The sequence below is a fragment of the Crassostrea angulata genome, chromosome 3 (assembly GCF_025612915.1).
Source record: "Crassostrea angulata isolate pt1a10 chromosome 3, ASM2561291v2, whole genome shotgun sequence".
Taxonomy (NCBI): domain Eukaryota; kingdom Metazoa; phylum Mollusca; class Bivalvia; order Ostreida; family Ostreidae; genus Magallana; species Magallana angulata.
The window spans coordinates 24,125,063-24,146,212 of NC_069113.1; the positions used below are offsets into that span (position 1 = coordinate 24,125,063).

Here is a 21,150-nt window from a genome sequence, read left to right on the forward strand (position 1 = left end):
GCAGAAACAAATTACGCAATGCAAATTAAGACACACATAAATAAGTTACCTAGGTTTATAATTTATAGAAGTACCTGGTTTGTTAAAATTACTAGCTTATGTAGCTTTATGATATACTTTTAGTCATTTCATTTTTCATAGAAATGGGTAAAACACAAAAACTGTGGTGCAATGACAAAGTATTTTTAAAATTAAAGAAATAATAGACGCCCACCGGGCAAGTGTCTTTCGAATATTGCGTCGCCCGTACCTCGGGCGAGCGGGCAATTGTAAATTACAATTCCATTATGATAATTATGAATATGAGATAATAATTATCTATAATTTATATACAATTTATGATAGAATAACGTAAATTATAAACATCAAAATTCATTAGCCCTTAATGTGACTTACACTTGATTTTTACAATCACAAATAGCTGCATAAAAAGGATATTATCATACTAGTGTAAGCTGAAACTTTTGTTTACAGGATTTCCGAGGTACACAGTGGGATTATAGATATAATATTATTTGTATAATGAATTCAGATTTAAATAATTAAGTAATAAAATTATTAGCCCGTAAGAGCCCCCGTGCTTCAGATATAACTTCTGGTGCATAGCCCACATGATCAGATGCATCAAGGAAACATGATCGGATACATGTCAAAGGAAAAAAACCCTTTCCATCGTTAAGGTTTGTAAAATTATTGATATCTTCAATAACAGCTGTCACCATCAAAAAGATGATTTGATAGTCTTCTTCAGTTTTTTTCTTTACAATAGGACATTTCTTCTTTCTCTTGATCGCATTTACAGTATTGAGAAAATATTTGTAAAGATCGGCTTTTCTTTGTCCTTTTTTACTTTAACAGACCGATGTTGTTCCGTAGTCAGCCAGAAAGAACCCTTATTCTATATATAGAGGAGATATGATTTTTTTCTTCAAAATGTGTGTTTTAAGGAATTTTGTGCAATGAATGTATAAATTAGATTACAAATATGTCATAAAGGGATAAGTTATAGAAAAAAATGAGTAAAGTCCCGGGGCTCTAAATACCTGGCGTGGGGTGTGGTGGAAGGGGGTGGGGTCGGTCCTGTCCTAAAGCACCTGTGAACTATACCTGTTTCAAAGATTGCGAAGTTTGATGTGTTTATCACATCAAAGCAAAGATTCAGTCCGTGTTTGGCAATCATACTACTAATTGAACGATTAAACAATGTTCATAATAGTGACCAAGTTGAAATAACCTATCCCTATTTTCAATTTTTATTTATATAACGATTGATATAGAAGTACAACAATTGGAAAAAAGTTTCTTTGTAAATTGAACAAAAAATAAAAACGCGCTGAAATTAGATCCTTTGTTTGAAGACGACTGTCCTATGTTTCGAAAACGCCACCACGCGCACAGGACGTGTAAAAGCTTTTTCGTTACATTCGATGGTACCTAAGTATGATTGTTTCTTTGATAGTTTTAACTCTGTCTCATTGTGCTATATTGCATAATTATACAGTTTCATTTCACATACATGTATTTGATTTGTTTTTATAATCATCAATTCAAAAATCGCTAGGGGAAAAAGCCCGACATAATTGATATAACTAAATGGCAAATATCTACACCCGCATAATGAAACTACTAGTATGTATATTCATTTAATAATCTAATTCTAAACATGACTAGGTTATCGTCCATGCATATTAAATTTCTTCTATAAATTGAGATTATTCTCTGTAAATTTTTTTTTATGAATTGTAGATTTCACAACATAAGAATGGCATCCGAAGAGTCAACCCAAGGCCAACATTTCGTTGAGTGTAATCTGTGTCAGAAACCAGTGTCCTTTTTCTGCAGACGATGCGGGGTCAATCTCTGTGACCCTTGCGTTCCAGTTCACTTACGCTTGAAATCTAAAACAGGTCATGACGTCGTGCATTTTACCAGCAGGGAGGATGAAAAAACATGCCTGTGTGAGTCCCATCCGCTCAATGATTGTTCCGCATACTGTAAAACGTGCGATGTTCCAATATGCTTCCTTTGTGTTTCCATCACACACAAAACACACGAAATTTCAGAGCTGTCCGATAAAATCAAAGAACTTAATCGACAAGGTAAAACTGAAGAACTTTTAAATGTTATTGCAAAGGAAAACGAAAGACTTCAGTCTTCCAAACAGGATTTAGAAAAAATTCTGAATCATACGACAAAACAGCTGTCATGGTTACCGTTGAATTACAAAAAGAAAAAAGATGAAGTTACAGCCCGGGGAGAAAAGTGGCACAAACAGATCGAAGAGACCGTGAAGAAACTTCACCAGGAACTGGATGACATGCAAAAGGAACACGAGGCTGTACTACAGAAACAAAAGAAAGGGTTTGAAGAAATGATTGAGAAAGTGAATGAAATAAACAAAAAAGTGATCGAATTACATAAATCAAAAAACGCCATAGAAATACAAAGATTCAAGCCAATGATTGAAAAACAAGAGACCTTGAAAGAGTTCTCACAGTATTCATTTCCGACATTTTTTGAATGCAAAATAGATCCAAATTATTTACAAACATATTTTGGATACGTTGAAAAAACACAAGAAAAGAAAATGTCGCTCTTGGAAAATGAATTCAAAGAAAATGATTTACCGGGTAGAAGAATCTTAGAGGTACCAACAGTTACTTCTGTTATAGACTCTGGGTTCCCTGCTGATGAATATAATAATCGTCTGTATGACATGACCGTTACCGACGATAACAAAGTGTGGATGGGAGGAGCAAGCGAAGAACTGAAGTTGTTTGATCTCCAGGGACACCTCCATCACACCGTCAGCATTACTAACATAGGCATGTACTTATGTATGTACAACAAACAAGTAGTGTACAGTGATAGAAAAGATAACACTTTGAGAATGATATCTGACACCGACACTGTGGTGACGATGTTCACTACCGGGGACTGGGAGCCATACGGCGTCACAAGCGCCGCGTCCGGTGATCTACTGGTCTGTCTCATTAAAGACGATCAGAACAAAGTCGTCCGATACAGCAGTACCGGTACCGTGCTCCAGGAAATCCAGTACGACTCGCAGTGTCAACCTCTGTACAAACAGATGAATTACATCACTGAGAATGTCAACGGGGACATCATTGTAACTGACTGGGAGAAAGACGCAGTCATTGCTGTCGATAGATTAGGCATATTCCGGTACTCGTACTCGGATGTTACAGGTTCTACGGTAACCACTGATTCTGTCGGTCACGTCATCGTTACTGACTTTGAAGGTGACAAGATTCACATGCTGGACAAAGGCGGTCGATTCCTGAGGTACATCATTCCTGAAGGAGGAATAAAAGATCCACGCGGCGTGTGTATCCTTGGTGACGGTGAGATGATGGTGGGAGAGGTTCTGACCGGAATCGCCAAAAGAATCAAATACTTAGAAGAATGAATGCACATCAGTGTTGTTTAACAATTTCCTATAGTTCGTGAAATTAAACGGAATTTAAGCAATCAGACAAAAAAGTTTCCAAAATTAAGTTAATGACAAAATCCAAAGATATAAAAATATATATTATATTTTTAAATTTTATTTTGGTATTCATGAATAATGCACAAAGTATAATTTGTTTTTTATTTGGTGTTATGTCATTCCCTGGCGCCAGGAAGGGATAGCCCTGTCAAAAGAAAAAAGAAATAAAATTTATTACCAATATAAAAAATCTATAACAATTACACCCCCCCCCAAAAAAAAACAATCCAGATAGCAATTGTTCCTTTGCCAAGTGTTCAACAACTACCAGTATGTGACAATGGCATCATTTCTCAAATGGGATTGTTAGACCAAATCTCTAACACTCTCTTAGAGTATGGAAAAAGCAACCTAAAATTGGAATACAGAGCTGACGTTTACATTTTGAACCAAAAAAAAACACATCCATGCCTGATTTTGTAATCAAATTTTTATCAATGCGTACCAGACCTAATTTGTGATAAAGCTATTAGTTTTTTTGAAAACAGGCGAGACTACGTTTTTGCTTTATTCATTGTCCTTTCTCACTGTAAACTAGATTAATTATTTTATATTCTTTTTCCCCCAGTTTCTGAGAAGTATGGACTCTTCATCATCACCATGTTTGTAAATTAAAGTATCTTAATACTAAATTTAAATTTCATAAAAAAATCATATTTATGCAAATCTTTATACTTGATTTTAACCTCAGTTCATATTTACGCAAATATACACCTTATATGAGCTATGAAGTATATACCTGTGTGGCATTTGTATGACGGGTCCTGACCCTGATGGTCCCTTGTCCTTCAGTCTGGATGTCCATCCTGCTGTGGGTTTCAACAGTCTGCTGGGATCGCGATCAACCTCAATATCAACCTGAAGAACATCATCAAATGTCAGCAAACATCAGACAATAAAATAATAGCACACTTTTTTATTCTTTCTTTGTTACTTGGTGTTTTCTAGCACCAACTCTTACTGGAGAAAAACCTTTTATTCTCTAAGTAGCATGTAAGAGAAGTTCTGATTGATTAACAAGCTGGGTGTTCATATCCATACACCCTGCTAAATCTGGGTAAAATGAACTTTAACAAGAGGCCAATAGGCCTTAACGGTCACCTGATCATGAGTAGCATATAACCCATACAAAAACTTCTCGAGGAGTCTCATATATGCATTTAATTAGGTTTCATTCTGGAGTAGAAAAATTATAAATTTGTAATGACGACGACCTTTTTGCCTGAAATCTTTAAAAAAACTATGAAACCTATAATTTTGGCGGAAAACTTAAAGATCTGGTCTACAAAATCATGAATTCAGTTTTCCTTTCAGGTGTGGGAGTAATTTTTAAACATTATATGCATTAACACCTATACATCCATTTGTTCCTGCCCTAGAGTCAAAACCCATACTTCAGGGGACATGAAATTAAAAATTTTAGTAGAGGACTTCCTGGTAAACATAATTACCAGGTATGAAGTCAGTTTTTCAGAATAGAGAAATTTAAAATTTTAGTAGAGGACTTCCTGGTAAACAGAATTACCGGGTATGAAGTCAGTTTTTCAGAATAGAGAAGAAGATTTTACACTATATTGCCATATTGCCCCCCCCCCCCCCCCCCCCGTCCTCAACCCCTGACCCAGGGGCCATGAATTTCACAATTTGGGTAGAGGAGTTAGTGGATACATAACCATGTATTCAGTTTTTTGCCCACATGTGTGGGAGTCGAGAAGAAAATTTTTTTAAGATTTAATACATGTTCACTATGTGGCCATATTGGCCTCACCCTAGAGCCTGAACCCCTGACACAGGGGTCATGAATTTCACAATTTTGGTAGAGGGCTTCATGGATATCATAATCATGCATTAAGTTATTAACAAATAGATTTTTTAAGATTTAATACATTTTAACTATATGGCCATACTGGCCCCACCCTAGAGCCTGAACCCCTGACACAGGGATCATAAATTTCACAATTTTGATAGAGGGTTTCATGTACATCATAATCATGCATTTAGTTATTAACAAATATATATGGAAGTAGAGAAGAAGATTTTCTAAGATTTAATACATTTTAACTATATGGCCATACTGGCCCCACCCTAGAGCCTGTACCCCTGACCAAGGGGCCATGAATTTCACAATTTTGTAAAAGGGCGTCAAGGATATCATAACCATGCAACCAGTTTTTTCCTCACATGTACATGTATGGGAGTAGAAAAGAAGATTTTTTAAAATTTGGCTTTTTCTTGCATATTTGGCCCCACCTCTGGTGCCCCGGGCGTGGTAGAGCCACGAATTTCACAATTTAGTTTTCCCTTACCATAGAGATGCCTCACACAAAAAAATGGTAATGATTAGCCTGGTAGTTTTTAAGAAGAAGTAAAAATTTAAACATCTTAACGCACGACGACGGATGAAAACGAATAGCAATAGGTCACCTGAGTTTACTCAGGTGACCGAAAAAGTGAGCAACCATGCAGGTGAACTATCATAACTAACTATAATATTACACAGTACATATTGACACCTGTTCTCTTAATCTGTCTAGCCGTTTCTGTTTCTGTATTTTCTCATTTTCCTTTTCCTTCTCCTTTGCAAGCTTCTCTTGTATTTTCCGTTGGTCCTACAAAATCAATAAAAAAAATCATGAAATTTGGTTCCAAACAATCATTTTCCTTTCCTGCCTATTAAGGTGCCTCACTACACCTTGAATTAGTTTCTCATATCAGCAAAAAATTACTTGATTATGATAGAAAGCATGATGGATAAGAAGTATATTTATCAAATAGGCGAAAAAATGTGCAATTGTAGATAAAAATGGTATTTTCAAAAATTTCATTCAGTAAGCATAAACAAAAGCCCCAGGTGGATTCGAACTCATGACCTGCGGTTCACAAGCCTGATACTTTAACCACTGAGCTATGACGATACACATCTGAATCGATTGATACAGTTAGTTTAACAAAACATTTAAATCGCCATCTTGTGACGTAGTGACTTAAAAAGTATAAGTCTCGGTGTAGTGAAGTACCTTAACCTGAAAAGATAAAAAATGGCTTGGTGTTACAATTATCAACCATACTTACTTTTCTAAACAAAAGGCCTGTGTGCCACATCGCTCACCTGAGCAACCATAGCCATAATAAAATATCAGCTTTACAGAGTCATATACAAAATATATCGACAATGTCTTAAAATAGATCGTGTAAATTTTTTTTTTCAAAATTGTCTCAAGATATTCTTATGTTAACCATAGAACCCCTTTTGTAACTGAATGCTTTCATAGTCATGTCACATACTGAGTATTGCAGTTCTCAAGAAAATCTTAAACAAATGTTCATAATAATATAAACCAATAAAAAACTTTGAACCCCTTGTATGGGCCAAAAATTGTCCAGTGGCTACAGTCTAAACAATTAAGAATCAACAAATGTCAAGATGCTTGCTTTACGTAATACAGTATATCATAACATTTAGGTTTTTGAGAATAATCAACTTTCCTATTTTAAAAAAATCAACACACCTTCCTTATTGTTGCCCCATACTACTGTGGTTTCATCAATATTCGTTGAATACCAATTTTCGTGGATTTCGTTGTTAAGTTGATCCACGAAATTAAATGTTGATTGAAGTTCAGTTTCAACTAACATTTTGTATTGATAGGATCATTGGCCACGAAATCACGTATCCTTGAAACTGTGGTTTTCAGAAAATCCACGAAAATTGATACCCACGAAAATTAATGAAACCACAGTACCCCATGAATCATGACTTGAACAAACTTGAATCTACACAACCTGAGGATGCTTCCACACAAGTTACAGCTTGTATGACATATTCATTTGGTTTTTTAAAAGAATACTTTTAAAGATTTTCTCTTTAATTCCCATCTAACAACTTTACCCTCCCCCCATTGTGGTCCTACCCTACCGCAGTAAATAATGATTCAAACAAACTTGAATCTACACTGTCTGATATTGCTTACATACAAATTTGAGCTTTTATGACCAATTGGATTTTAAGACGAAAATTAATAAAAATACATCAACTAATTTTCATTACCGGTAATTGTTTTCTTTATCTTCCCTTGAAAAGGAAGTATGGCTGTTCACAAACTTGATTCCCCTTTAACCAAAAATGCTTTGTGCCAAGTTTGATTGAAAATTGTCAAGTGGTTCTGGAGAATAGGCCACAAATATAAAAAGTTTTTGGATGGACAGACAGATGGATGGCAAAAAAAAGTGATCAGAAAAACTCACTTGAGCTTTTAGATCAGGTCAGCTAAAAGCTGCTACCAAATTAATGATTACCATTGCTATAGCATGATTTGTCTCTCTATTCATTGTCTTTTTCCATTTGCAGTAAGACAATAAAATCTATTAAAGCTGAGCGAGGCTTTAAAATATGCACACACCATACATGTTTTAGTTTTCCTATCTCCATTATCAGCACACGGCTACATAAACCCTTCGTATTCATTACATCTTATATTACACACATGCAACTTATGGCCAACATGTAATAAAGGATAAACGATCATTCATTCACTGCTATGAGGAGATCAACTACAGAAAACATGGTAAAGGAGTGATCAAATCCAATATAAGCCCGAAGAGCTTTATGGAAAATTTGATCATGCGCTGACTGAAGCTGATCACATCATAATAAAACTCAAAGAATTTCTATATTACTTAGTAATACCATAACTTCACATTAATTTTAAAATATTGTATTTATAATGAAATAATTAATATTTTTACATAATTTTCAACATGCAAACATCGCCTGTGCCCCCACAATGTACCTCATTATTATATACACTCCCCTTTCGCTCATGTTGTCTGCGGGCTAATTTAAGACTTCCAATGTTCCAAATCATCTATATTTAAACACAACAATCTCTGAGCGAATTCAAGACGTGATGAAACCATTTGCAAATGAAGAAGGGCGAAAGTAACACGGGGCGAAAATAACCCTGTATACAGTATTTGGATTTGTCTTTACCAAATGACAATATATGGCATTAAGGTGGAATATCACACCTGGAAAAGTCACTCAAATTAACTGTAAACTATTTGATTATGAAAGATATAAGGATAAATACCGGTAAACTATACATATGTCAAATAAGCGAAAAATTTGCAAATTGGGGATAAAAAATGAATATCTAAAAAAATCAATTCAGTAAATAACAACAAAAGCCCCTGCGGGATTCGAACTCGATATGTACGGATCACAAGCCAGACACTTTATTCACTCGGCTATGAGTTTAGTTATATGTTGCCGTCGATGAAATCTTTTTAATAAAACAAAATGTCCTTTCGATCAGAGGTCAGCCATTTTGTGATGATGTGTTATTCCACCTTAATATCATCAGTCAAAGTTTAAGGCAGATCTGATGTTTAATATGTTGACCACCATGCCTTCTTAACTTACCCTGTCCCTAAATCGGTGGATCTCTCGGGCAGAATTCTGTCTGTGTCTTTCCTTTTCCTCTTCTTCCCAAACCTTCTTTTGTTCCTCTAAAAATTTCTCTTCCTCCTCCCTCTCTTTCTTGTAGTTTTCTACTTTCTGTTTCAACTCAGCCTGTAAAAATTAGCATTTCATGGAAAGCACTGTCACTAAATCATACTTGTTTTAATTTCACAGACTCATATTCAAAGATATCAAGCACAACAGTTAACTGTCTTCATATTACAAGTCAAGGTCCTTAGAATTTTGAAAAAAAGTAAGATGGTTTTAATTGTTACTCAACTTCATGTAGTAAAACTGGGATATTTTTATCTTGATTTATATCCAATCAGAAAGGGTCCCTTTATCACACCCAAATTAAGGGTATATGTATGAATTAAAAATAAAACGGGGTTGAATATTTTGTTAACTGAAATTTTTTACAAAGGATACAATATACAGGTTTATTTTCAAATATTTCCCTATATACAGTACATGAGCCATTGTATGAGAAATAACCCCCAATGTCCAACACTTCAATGTCAGTCAGTGGTAGAATAATACAATATAGGATTATACCTTTTCTTTCTTCCTATCTTCTTCTTTCTGTGCTTTGTCCAATGCTTCCCGTAATTTCTTTTCCTCTGCCTGAGCTCTTTCTAATTCCTTCTGGACCTGGAATCCCATATTTAAAACATATGAATCACACAAGAAAGAACTTTATCAACATGCAAACACATTTATCCAATATATTCTCATCAACAATATTTTGAATATCACTTTTTGTTTTTAATGTTGCTACTTTTCTTACCTTCCAAGCATTCAGCTGACTAAATCTCTGTCTTTTCTCCTCTTGGATTTGTTCCTTTAACCTTTGCTGTTTTTGCTCCTCTCTCTGTTGATCCTCTGCTAATTCTGATTCTACTTTACTTAGCACCTCTTCCTTTTCACCCTAAAGAAAAATCAAAGTACTGAAAAATACTGAAACTTAACATTTTTCAGTAAGTTTAAAAGCAAAAAAAAAAGTCAAAATATTCATAATAATTGCTGTCCATCCCGATTTATTTATAACTGTTGGAAATTCGGTATAAGCATTAATAGCAAACACAGCTTGCCGACGCATCTCAAAAAACCAGAAAAATTAATATTGTAATGTTTAAATTAACAACAGATGTTTGTGAAACACTTAACATGCCCCCCTCCCTTGGACACCTCTGTGAAGAAAATGAATGAAAAGTGCAAACAAATGGAATTTTTCCAAGTCAATGGAGCATAACTCTGCCAAAAATTGTTCGATCGTACCCAAAATCAAATCTGACCTAGATATTGTTATTTTAAATCTGAATACTAAGTTTCATTTCAGTTCAGTTCAAAGAAAATGAACGGAAACTGAAAATAAATGGAATTTTTCTAAATCCAATGGGTATAAATCTGTCGAAAATCGCTCGATCGTACCCAAAACCAAACTTGACCTTGATATTGTTATGATGAATCTATATACCAAATCTTATTTTCAGTACATGCAACCTCTGTGAAGAAAATGAACAGAAACTTGTTGGACCGACCAACACTGACAAACAGACGGACAGCAGCAAAGCAATATGCCCTCCCTTCTTCGAAGGGGGGCATAAAAATACATGTATACTTATTCAAACCAATAGCTTTCTTTACAATTACATGTACTTATCTGTACTTATCCACAGGTTTAGCTAACTTAATTGGCAAGATGACATGAAAATTTTGCTTGTTCAGAAACTGTTATTTCATTTAAAAACAATAACGAGATTGTTACACCTCTTTCTTTTCCCTCCATTTCTTAATACTCTCCTTCTTTTTCTCATTCATGGACAAATATGTCTGGTACCATTCTTCGTGGTCTCTGATTTCTTCCTCTGTTTTGGTGGGTATGGCTACCAGTGCATGCTTTATGAAAATAATCTTTCCCTAAAATTGTACAAATTAATCAATAAACAACCCATGCAGGACACAAGTCTTCTTTACATATTTGGTTATATGTTTCTCATCATTTATAGCAAATTGCTTTAAATACATGTAGTATTTGAACTCAGATTCAAACTGTTTTTTTTTTTTTTTGCAAGGCATATAAGAGCTTGTTTGACTTTTTTTTTGGCTATAAAAAACAGTGGTTATTATTGTAGACAGTATCTAACTATTTGCAGTGACAACAAACTAGTCTAATCAAAGACTACTGGTACTTATATATTTGTAGCTTACCTTAAATGTGTCTTTTACATATAAATATGGATTGCAGCTAATTAACCACACTTTTGTGAAAACAAAGGAACATAACATACTTGTATCCCTGTGACATAACATACATAAGTTACATAAAGGAAATTGAATTTTGAAGGAGCTCCCCCCCCCCCCCTACTTTTTACTGTTACAAAATTATACGGTAAATTAACAAAATACAGATTATGATTTTAAAGATTGGCACCTGTTAAGAAGTATGTATAATAGAAGAAATAGCTACTTCAGAAATTGAGTCTGACATCAGCATGATAATTTTGTGCAGTCCATGCATTTTTTAACACCAGTAGGTTGTTGAGAACTGGTTTACATAGATTTCAGCCCTGTCCATATCTAAAGCGCTATGAATCACAGTCGATTTGCTTAAGAAATAGTGGAGAAAGTACTTAGTGTATATATATATATCAGTCATTCTATAAAAGCTTTAAGTACCTTGTATCTGTTCCTGAACTTGAGGAATGTCCCGTGGTCATACTCATCCCACCCACCTCTTATTCCACCAGTCTCCTCCAGAAATTTCTGAAATATTTCACATTTAAATCAGCAGGGTAGTATAAATTATAAAAATTTAAGTTGTAATGTCCATTTTTTTGGTGAAATGTACTTTTTTCTTTAGGATTTTTTATTTCAATTATTGGGGCAAAGAATGTTAACATTTGGTTAATTATGCCTCTATTATATAACTGCTGTAAAAAAAAATATATTTTTACAAGATGAAATCTTATACATGTGTTTAAAATACTATCAATTCATAATTGCTATGATGTTTGAAAGAATGATCATAATAAAAATCCTTAAACAAAATGCATCAAATATTGATTAAATGGGAAAAACTTTAGGGCACAAACAACCCTTTTTTAAAAATCTAAATAGTCATGTGTTTTTAATTAAGTTACTGCTTCTTAATTGATTCAACTGTCGTGGGTAACTTTCAATGCCAAAAAAACGTATCCAATACATCAAATTGAAAAAAGAAAAGGTACTTCAAAGCTAATTCTTTTTGTCTGTCCAACAAGAGCCAACAACAGGCAACTCTCTTGCCAGCAATTGAGATTTCAACAGTGTGCAGTTTGTATATTGTAAATAAATGCTTCTGTTGCATGGTTTCCATTTCAGTCAACTCCGATAGTATGTGATGAACATCTGAACATTGAAACCCTCTAGTTTACTGTCTCGTTTTGTCCTAACATTAAAGCAACGTTTCTATTCTGGTTGTAAACAATTCAATCTACCACCATCATTTTTCAATGACATTTCCTGATATAGGTATTGTCTGGGGCTCTACTTTGGGTATCAAAGATGGACGCCTTAAGGGATCAAGTCCTACAATCATTTACCCACTGTGGACTTACTATACATAATAAAATGTTTTCATTGGCTACCAACTATTAAAAGGTGACATATCTCAGGGGTCAAATACAAAGCTAGAGGAAAACTTTTATTTCTGAAATTTACAAGTTTTCATCTTTTCTTCAGAAGAATTCAATAAAACATAAGCAACTGCTAATGGAGAGACCTCCTTATTGTTTCATGTACAATAATTCTACAAGCTGTTGGGTTTCTTTTGTTGTTAAAAATCATGTAAATGAATACACAACTTTGGATACATTGATAAACATTTCTCTCGTTACCTCGAAGGCTGCGACTTGTGGGGGTAAATCTTTAGTGATGTCTCTAGCGCTGGCTAGAGGAGCAGCGGGGGTCTTCGATTTGTTGTCCGGTTTTTCAGCCAGCTGACTCCAGGCATCAAATTTTCTTTCCATGGCCTGTATTTCCTGATATGTCATTCTTTCATCTCTGATCAACTCCTCATATCTTGCAAAAAAAAAAGATTACATGCATATGATAAGACAACATACTGAGTCAAGAATGTTGTTTAAAGATTAACAATGCTTCTCCTGTCAGTGATAAAAAAAAAAAAATAATAATGATGAAATTCTTTTTTACATCATGTTCTTCTCTCCTTCCTTGGAGCAAACATAATAATCTCTCCGTAAAATTACGGTAAAAACATTCACACATGATGAACATATAATTAATAAATGAAAAAAAAGGTTAATATTACCCGTCCGGTAATATACAACAACTCAAAATCGTGTACCATACGTTAATACCATATTAGTTAAATGCTACATGCATGTACTCACTGCTTTCTTTGATTTTCTTTGAAACTTGTTATGGTGCCCTCAATCTCCTCCATGATAACTTTCAGTTTCTCTACAACTGTCAAAGAAAAAATTGCAAGATTAAATTACTATACACAATTTACAAAAAAAACAGGAGGCCAACCCGAGTACATGTACCATAGTCGTTAGATTGACATGCCAGAGATGTTTGTATTTTAAGCTTCATATTGAAGTCTACACCCATATCTGAGACTTCTCTGACTGTTACCCTAGCTGCTCTATTATTGATGTTTGAAAAACTTTCATCCATGAAAATGAGAGGATGGGGTTGGGGTTCAAGAGTCAGAAAAATCTCGAGTTGTCTATACCTCAGCTTCTGGGGCCAAAGATTGTAAACTTTTGGTTTAAACAGACCTGCAGGCCTTTAATGGTCAATCTTTTACAACATTCACAGCTTCATTTATAATGCACACAAAATGCATACAGCTTATTTCTACATGCAAGTATACAAAGCACAAGATATTAAGGTGGTATGGGGCATCTGTCAATATTAGTGTGGATTAAAGTTCATTAAAATTGAAGTACTTTCACCAGTTTAGAATTTTCATATTTAACAATATCTAACCAAAAAAAAAATTTTAATTTTTTTTTGAAAAGCTAAAAATTTTATAATAAACATGTACGGTACCCAGCGGGATTCGAACTCATGATTTACAGATCCGTAGTAAACCCTCTAACCCTCTGCGCTACACTGTTAGATGCCAATATTATGAAAGGAACTATTTATAAAATTATATTTGATTTTATTGTATATTTCGATAAATACTAGTAATATGTCACAACATGGAGGGTCCCATACCACCTTAAAATAGATTTCCAAAAATAGAACATATTTAATTCAAAATTTCTAAGCAACAATTTACCATGTAGTTTTCAAAATAAAGTTAAAATTGTTAATGGATGACACACAGCAATAACCCTCAGAAAAAATACATGTTTATTTCTGGACATACTTGTCACCCCCCCTCCCCCCCAACCCCCCCAATAAAAAGCCTCAGCTTCTGCCCCATGGCCTGGGCAGTGAATTTCACAATTTAACCAACAGAAAAAAATATCATTAATTCAATACATATAGTGGCCTCATCCTAGGGCCTGCCCCAGGGATCATGAATTTCACAATTCAGATAAAGGGCTTCATGGACATCATAGCTATGCATTTAGTTTTTCCTAAATATATACAAGAGTAGAGTAAAAGATTTTTTAATATATTTTACTATATGGCCATATTGGCCAAACCCTAGGGTCTGAACCCCTGACCCAGGGGCCGTAAAGTTCCCAATTTAGGTAGGCTTCATGCTCAACATAATCATACATTTAGTTTTTACCCATATGTCTGGGAGCAAAGAAGAGGAACTTTTAAAATTTGGCCTTTTATAGATATTTGGCCCTGCCTATGAGGCCCTCAGGGTGGTAAAGCCATGAATTTCACAATTTAGATTCCTTTTACCATAGAGATGCTTCACACCAAAAATTGTAACAATTGGTCTTGTAGTATTCAAGAAGAAGTTTTAAAAAATGTAAAATTGTTATCACAGGACGGACGATGCACGACGACGGATGAAGACCAATTGCAATAGGTCACCTGATGACTCTAGTGACCTAAAAGGTTGTAAAATTATGGTAATTATTGCAAGCAAAATCAACGTTTTACCAGCCTGTATTGCAAAGCTGTATTTTTCACCAATCTTTTTATTTAATTAATTATTTATTTGTTCTTATTTTTCATATTAATTTTACACAAACATAGAGCCACTTATACTCAGCCAGTCTATGTACAAAACTGTAATCTACAATGGTGCGCATGTTCACACACTTGTATTCTTATTCTCATATTGAAATTTTTCAACCTCCTCTTTAAAATGAACATTCATTAAAACTCTGTATCTTACACTCTGGCGTGGGTTTGACATCCTTCAGTTCTTTATGGAAGCGCTTGACCATGTGACTGATCTTCTCAAGCTGCTGTTTTACTTTCACTTCTGTTAAGAGAGATAGAAAACAGGTCAAGTTAATATTTTTTTTAAAGTAACTTTTTTAGTTTTAAAATTTTCATTTTGATCAATCTGAAACTCTCACGCTCTGATTTGATGTCTCCCGTCAACTTGGAGTCCAACTCCTCCAGTACACTGAAGTCGTGGCGGAACTCGCTTCTTTTACTGTACAGGTGAGTAGTTTTCTCCCTTTCCAGTGCCACCACCCTGCAAGAAAAACAAATTTGCTAATTAACATCATTCTGTAATAAATGAAGGTAAATAAGAGTCTGTACCTGACTTTATCTGTAAAATTTTTTAAGTTGAAGTTTTTAAAATTTTCTTTAAAACATTGTTATTTATTTTAAGAATCTTTGTAAATCTTCTAAATGTCACATATTTGTTAATCTTTTTGATTGGATATTGAGACAATTCTTACAACCGACAGTTATAAATCCTTACATGGTTGGCTTTGAAATTGTTTTCCTTATAATTTTTGTTGACTACTGTGGAATTATTAGAATTCATGGTGGCTCAATTTTCGTGGTATTCGTGGGTAGCTCTCGCCCACGAATTTAAATCCTCAACCAAAAGTAATTATAAAAGGTTTGGTTTACCTACTGAAACTGAAAACTGACTCATCCACGAAATTAGATCCCCACGAACAAGCAAAGAACCCACAATCCACAAAAATTGGCCCTCCCGAAATTAAATGATTCCATAGTATATCACATTGTAATATTATATAAATAGTGCCTGTTTGAGAGGGTAACAGTTGAAATTGACACCCCGAGAAAACCATTGTCAACCGACGCGAAGCAGAGGATGACAATGGTTTTCGAGGGGTGTCAATTTCAACTGTTATCCTCCCAAACAGGCACTACCGGTATTTATTTTGTTATACTTATTGTCTTATTTTTTAAGAAAATTTTACTGCTTTTATATAGGAATAACGTGAATTCTACAGCAAACCGTACGCCCATAATTTTTGCGCATGTGGCAATTTTTAATGTTACTCGTTGCTAAGTGTGTTGCTAACGCTGAGGGTAATAGAAAGGATTATGAACTGCGTCTTAACCAATCAGATTTCAGTATTTAACATGAAAGTATAACAACATAATTTATTACATCATATCAACTAAAATATCAAGACAAACAAGTGAGGAATTAATTTATTCACTTACTGTACACTCAACTTCCTTAGTTCTCTGAGGATTTCACCCTTCTTTGATTTTTCCATTTTGTTCCTCCAGGCCAAGACATTTTTCTCTCTTTCTTCATTCTAAAACGAAAGTAATCAATTTCAAACTTTGATGATAGTCATGATAAAAAAAACTCCTGTGATTATCATTGGAGAATTTATTCTAATCAGTTTTTAAAGCAGATTAAGTTTGTAGAAAATACAGGTAACTCTCGATAGCTCGAAGTCCAAGGGACCGAGGAAAAAGTTTGAGGTTTCAAGAGTTCGAGTTTTCAAGAGTTCGGAATTTTTTGGGTTGACCGAATGGTTTTAAAATTAGTCTTACCAGATGTTATGATTCAGCATAGGCATATATTTGTTATATGTCTATGGATTCAGCCATTTTTTTAGTACTAATCTTACGTACATGCTTAAAAACGTTGTCTTTTCAGTAAAATATACAGAAATGGATGTTTTTAAAACTAAATACAAACAACTACTGAATAAATTCATAATAATTATTTTTATACATCAAATTAAGACCAGACCGCTCACTACTACTGTACTGCGAGACGATCGACATTTCATAAATGTGATAACTGAGTATCACCTATTGTTCCCACTGTATGGGTCCTTCACCAGCTGTTGGAACTTGTTCAGCAAAAATCATTATAATGACAATGATGCTGATAGGCATAATTTTTACAGTTTTATAATTTTAAGATTTGACCACGGCTTAATATTATTGTTTCGTCTCAAATAGTTTCTCATTTTCATTGCGTCTCCAAATTGTCGTAAAACGGTTGGTGTTGATTATAGATTAGGTATCGGTATGGGCAATCATCAAACAGTTATCACCTTGCAGGACAAGTGTCGCCTGAATAAACAACATGTGGCACGGGTCCCGCGTCTACCGCCTGGAGCAATTTAAATGACCAAGTAGGTGTTAATTAGGTATAGCGCTAGGAGATACACGGCGACTTCGAGGTATCGAGAGTAAAAAACTATAGATTATGAATAACGGGACTGCAGTTTGACTTCGAGGGATCAAGGGTTTTGAGAGATCAAGAGTTCGAGAAATCAAGAGTAAATTTGCTTAGTTATATTGAGAAAAAAATTGGGACCCTAGACTCACTTCGAGAGATCAAGAACTTCGAGCGATCAAAGTTCGAGCCATCGAGAGTTACCTGTATAAGAGAATTACCCAAATGTGTAAGAGAAATACCCAAATATGTAAGAGAAATACCCAAATATGTCGTCATCTAGGTCCTCTGTGATGCCTTCTGACAGAGGACAGAATGAAGTTACATTTGTTCAAGAAAAGTGTCTTGAGTCTAGTGGGGTTTTTTTTTTAAAAGAATACTGTGAAATCATGAAAATTAGTGGGGGTCAATTTTTGTGGATTGCTTAAATTTTACAGGTTTGTGGAGACATTATTTCGTGTATTCTTTTTATATTTACACAAGAATAGAATTCCTGGGTCCCCCGCCGGTCAAGCAGTATACTAGTATCGACCAAGGCTGATTTAGGAACTTGACCAAGGTATAAGTGGTATAAACATTTGGTATGAATTTAAAGAAAATCATGAGAGCGCTTACAAGGTCAATTTTTGGATAAAACGGAGTCATTATTGTGGTCAAAGTCCCATAACTCCAACAAAAAGTATCAGCCAATGCTGATTTTCGAACTTGACCAAAGTATTAGTGGTAAAAACATTTGGTATAAATTTAATGAAAATCCGTCAAAATTTGTAGGCATGAGAGCGCTTACAATGTCAATTTTTGGATAAAATGGAGTCATTATTGTGGTCAAAGTCCCATAACTCCAACAAAAAGCATCGACCAATGCTGATTTTCGAACTTGACCAAGGTAATAGTAGTATAAACATTTGGTATAAATTTATTGAAAATCCGTCAAAATTTGTAGGCATGAGAGCGCTTACAAAAAAGTGTGACGAATGGAAACACGGACGCACTGACACACGCCCCGCATTTCTATGTCCCCGCTCCACGTTGCGGCGGGGGACAAAAAGGAATTAGTTCTTTATTACCCTATTGTGTTAATTTGTGGAGGATGTCAATTCGTGGATGAGAGGTACCCACAAATTTCATGGAAATTGAGCCACCACAAAACTAATGATTTCACAGTTCTTGTCCACTATGACAAGAACTCACTTTTTCCAGTACAATATTTCAAACTAACTAATAGAAAAATTTCCCTGCTTTTCGTTGCTGTCATATTTTGTCAAGGAAAAACTATATATATAAACTGTAAAACCCTTTGAACTTAAATGCAGCAAGAGGCAGACAAAGTCTAGCTTGCAAAGAAAGGTTTAATGGTAAACGTATACGGTATAAAGAAAATCAGAGAAAAATGAAAGTTCAATGATGGGTAATCACAGCTAACAAAATTTCTTCCAACTACTGGGCATTGCCATGGCAACCATTTTGCTCGTCAAAGTAAAGCTGATCATTAAATGACAGAAGCTTGCCAATTTATATTGCCCCTAAACACCATTTAATCTAAAGAAATTCAATTAAAATGATTGATGGCTTTAATTAGGTAATACAACTTGTTTAAGGTATGTCCTATGAAAATAATAAATGAAAAAAACAAACATTCACAAAATGAACTGATTTTCTAGATAATGAATAAAGAAGCAAATCTCATTTGATAAACACAAGAAATATGTTTATTTAGTATTAAAAAAAGAATGAAAAAATGCTCGGAATCAGTTTTCTTCGACTCAGATATTTCAGAAAACACAAATTTAGTATAAAAAACAACCTCACAATAAAGTCTGAGCACAGACAGCCACAGGGGCTTGTGTAGAAAAAAAACATCGATAAATAAGTGGGTACCTCGGAGGAAAAATAACAAGGAGGACGCCAACTTGGATACCGCCTTGCTTCATCAGCTTATTTCTCATTTGAAATGTTAAACTAGACATATGCACTGATTCATATTCCTTCATAAATGATTCTTCTTTATGATCTCAGCTAATTCAAATTTTACGTTTACATCAATAAGTTTTATCTTTTTCTCCCATCAACATCCCAAATCGTCAACTCCTTGGCTTTTTTCATAACCAATCATATGACAGGGATCTCACGTGAAGTTCTTTCGCTTTCTGCAGAAGCCAGGTAGTTCTCAATTTTGATGTTTACGCAAGTACCATAATCAGAAAGTGAACTGGAGGTTATATCTCAAAGAAAAATAAATTACGACGGAATACGAATTGGGGCATTTAATCTTTTAAATGAGAAATTAGTCTTGTTTGTGATGAGGCTTGGATAAGTGTGATTACTTCACATTGTGCTGATATATTACCAATCAATTATTATGTTAACCAAAACTGTTCTTCTGTTATTTCATTTCAGAAGTAGCTGTTTGGTAATTTTTTTTAACACATAAACAGTAATACATAGCCCCAAAACATTTAGAAATTTGACTGCATTTGCGCAAGAAGAGCAACATTTTAAAGAGAGATTTTTGTATGAATTGTTTTTAGATCAGTTCAAAGTTGAAAATTGTTGCTGCACCCAAAGACATAAATAACATGTTATTTAATATGTCTCTGCTGCATCTGAGTGCAACATTCAGTACAAATGCCCATTTAAGACAAAAGTATAATTGAGTAGCTAAATAACCCCACTTAAGGTAGGTAAATGAAGCTATGTAGGTAAATCAAGCTAAGTAGCTACATGTATACTCTCTTCTCATTATATCGCGGGTTCCGTTGTATCGCGGTATGTTCCAAAAAGTAGGATACCAGTTTTTTCCCGTGATTTTCCACAAGGAGTTCATGCACCAACTTCAGGATGAGTGCAAAGAAGGTTGTCAAATATTTCGGCAAATAAAATTTTTCTCACAATAAATTTTTTTCCGGAGAGAAAGCAAGTTCAAAAGTCCACAATGTATCTGATGAAAAAAAACTAAATAAAAAGCATAATAGAATTCATTTTTCATTCCCTAACCAGTTTAAGTGACTTTGCTTTCATGAAGAATCGTATTTTATTTAAAAAAAATAAAAACTGTCCGTTATAACTAAACCAGGCTACCAAATTTCCAATGCCGCGATACAATGGAACTCTTTAATTTTGAAGGTGAATAAGACTTGTGATTTAAAAATAGCACACAAAATAAACTAAGTAAGTTGGGAAATTGATGTTCCTCAGAAAAGCTAGTCTAATACAAGCTATTTTAAACAGCACTAATGACATGTGAAAATGATAACTTGGTATATTTTTTTTTTTGGGGGGGGGGGGGAATAAGTACCGCGATATTATGAGACACCAGTATAAATCCAGTGATTGTACTGTACATGTTCAAGAACTTGAAAACGACAAAATTATTTCAACAAGTTGTCGACTTTCATATTCTGTGCATTTAAATATCTAAAAAATGCTTTGATTTAAAAGCAATGTACATCACATCACGGACATATCAGTCATTAATATAAAATAAAAGTCAATATATCATCACCTCCTTTACATTGGCCGCCATGATGTAAACAAACTAAATTTTCATTACTTAAGTTGTACTATCTACAATTCGGATGATAATATCTTTGCTAATTACCTGTACAAATATAG

The 21,150-nt window shown here is 34.4% G+C and overlaps 2 protein-coding genes across 3 annotated transcripts; one reads left to right on the forward strand and one right to left on the reverse strand.

Moving 5' to 3' along the window:
- Positions 1–552: 552 nt before the first annotated feature.
- Positions 553–3,430, forward strand: LOC128176083 (uncharacterized). The gene is made up of 2 exons (XM_052842145.1): positions 553–680; positions 1,747–3,430. The coding sequence occupies exon 2, from the start codon at positions 1,763–1,765 to the stop codon at positions 3,428–3,430; it is 1,668 nt and encodes a 555-aa protein (XP_052698105.1). The 5' UTR covers positions 553–680; positions 1,747–1,762.
- A 109-nt stretch (positions 3,431–3,539) lies between these two features.
- On the reverse strand, positions 3,540–21,083 carry LOC128176084 (coiled-coil domain-containing protein 112-like). Of its 2 annotated transcripts, XM_052842147.1 has the most exons (14): positions 21,041–21,083; positions 16,560–16,657; positions 15,482–15,603; positions 15,295–15,384; positions 13,367–13,442; positions 12,851–13,034; positions 11,652–11,738; positions 10,743–10,892; positions 9,760–9,900; positions 9,528–9,623; positions 8,934–9,083; positions 6,025–6,120; positions 4,251–4,369; positions 3,540–3,656 (listed from the first exon to the last, which is right to left on the reverse strand). In XM_052842147.1, the coding sequence occupies exons 1-14, from the start codon at positions 21,059–21,061 to the stop codon at positions 3,623–3,625; spliced, it is 1,464 nt and encodes a 487-aa protein (XP_052698107.1). In that variant the 5' UTR covers positions 21,062–21,083; the 3' UTR covers positions 3,540–3,622. The 2 variants fall into 2 exon arrangements, with proteins under 2 accessions (XP_052698107.1, XP_052698106.1); XM_052842146.1 differs by lacking the exon at positions 3,540–3,656 and having other exon boundaries at positions 3,681–4,369.
- Between the last annotated feature and the right edge of the window lie 67 nt (positions 21,084–21,150).

Coding starts and splice junctions, on each gene's coding strand:
- LOC128176083 (XM_052842145.1), top strand. CDS start 1,763: ATGGCATCCGAAGAGTCAACCCAAGGCCAACATTTCGTTGAGTGTAAT.
- LOC128176084 (XM_052842146.1), bottom strand. CDS start 21,061: ATGGCGGCCAATGTAAAGGAG. Junction 9,084..9,527: donor AAGATAGGAAGAAAGAAAAG/GTATAATCCTAT, acceptor TAATTTTTACAG/GCTGAGTTGAAACAGAAAGT. Junction 6,121..8,933: donor TCCACCGATTTAGGGACAGG/GTAAGTTAAGAA, acceptor TTGATTTTGTAG/GACCAACGGAAAATACAAGA.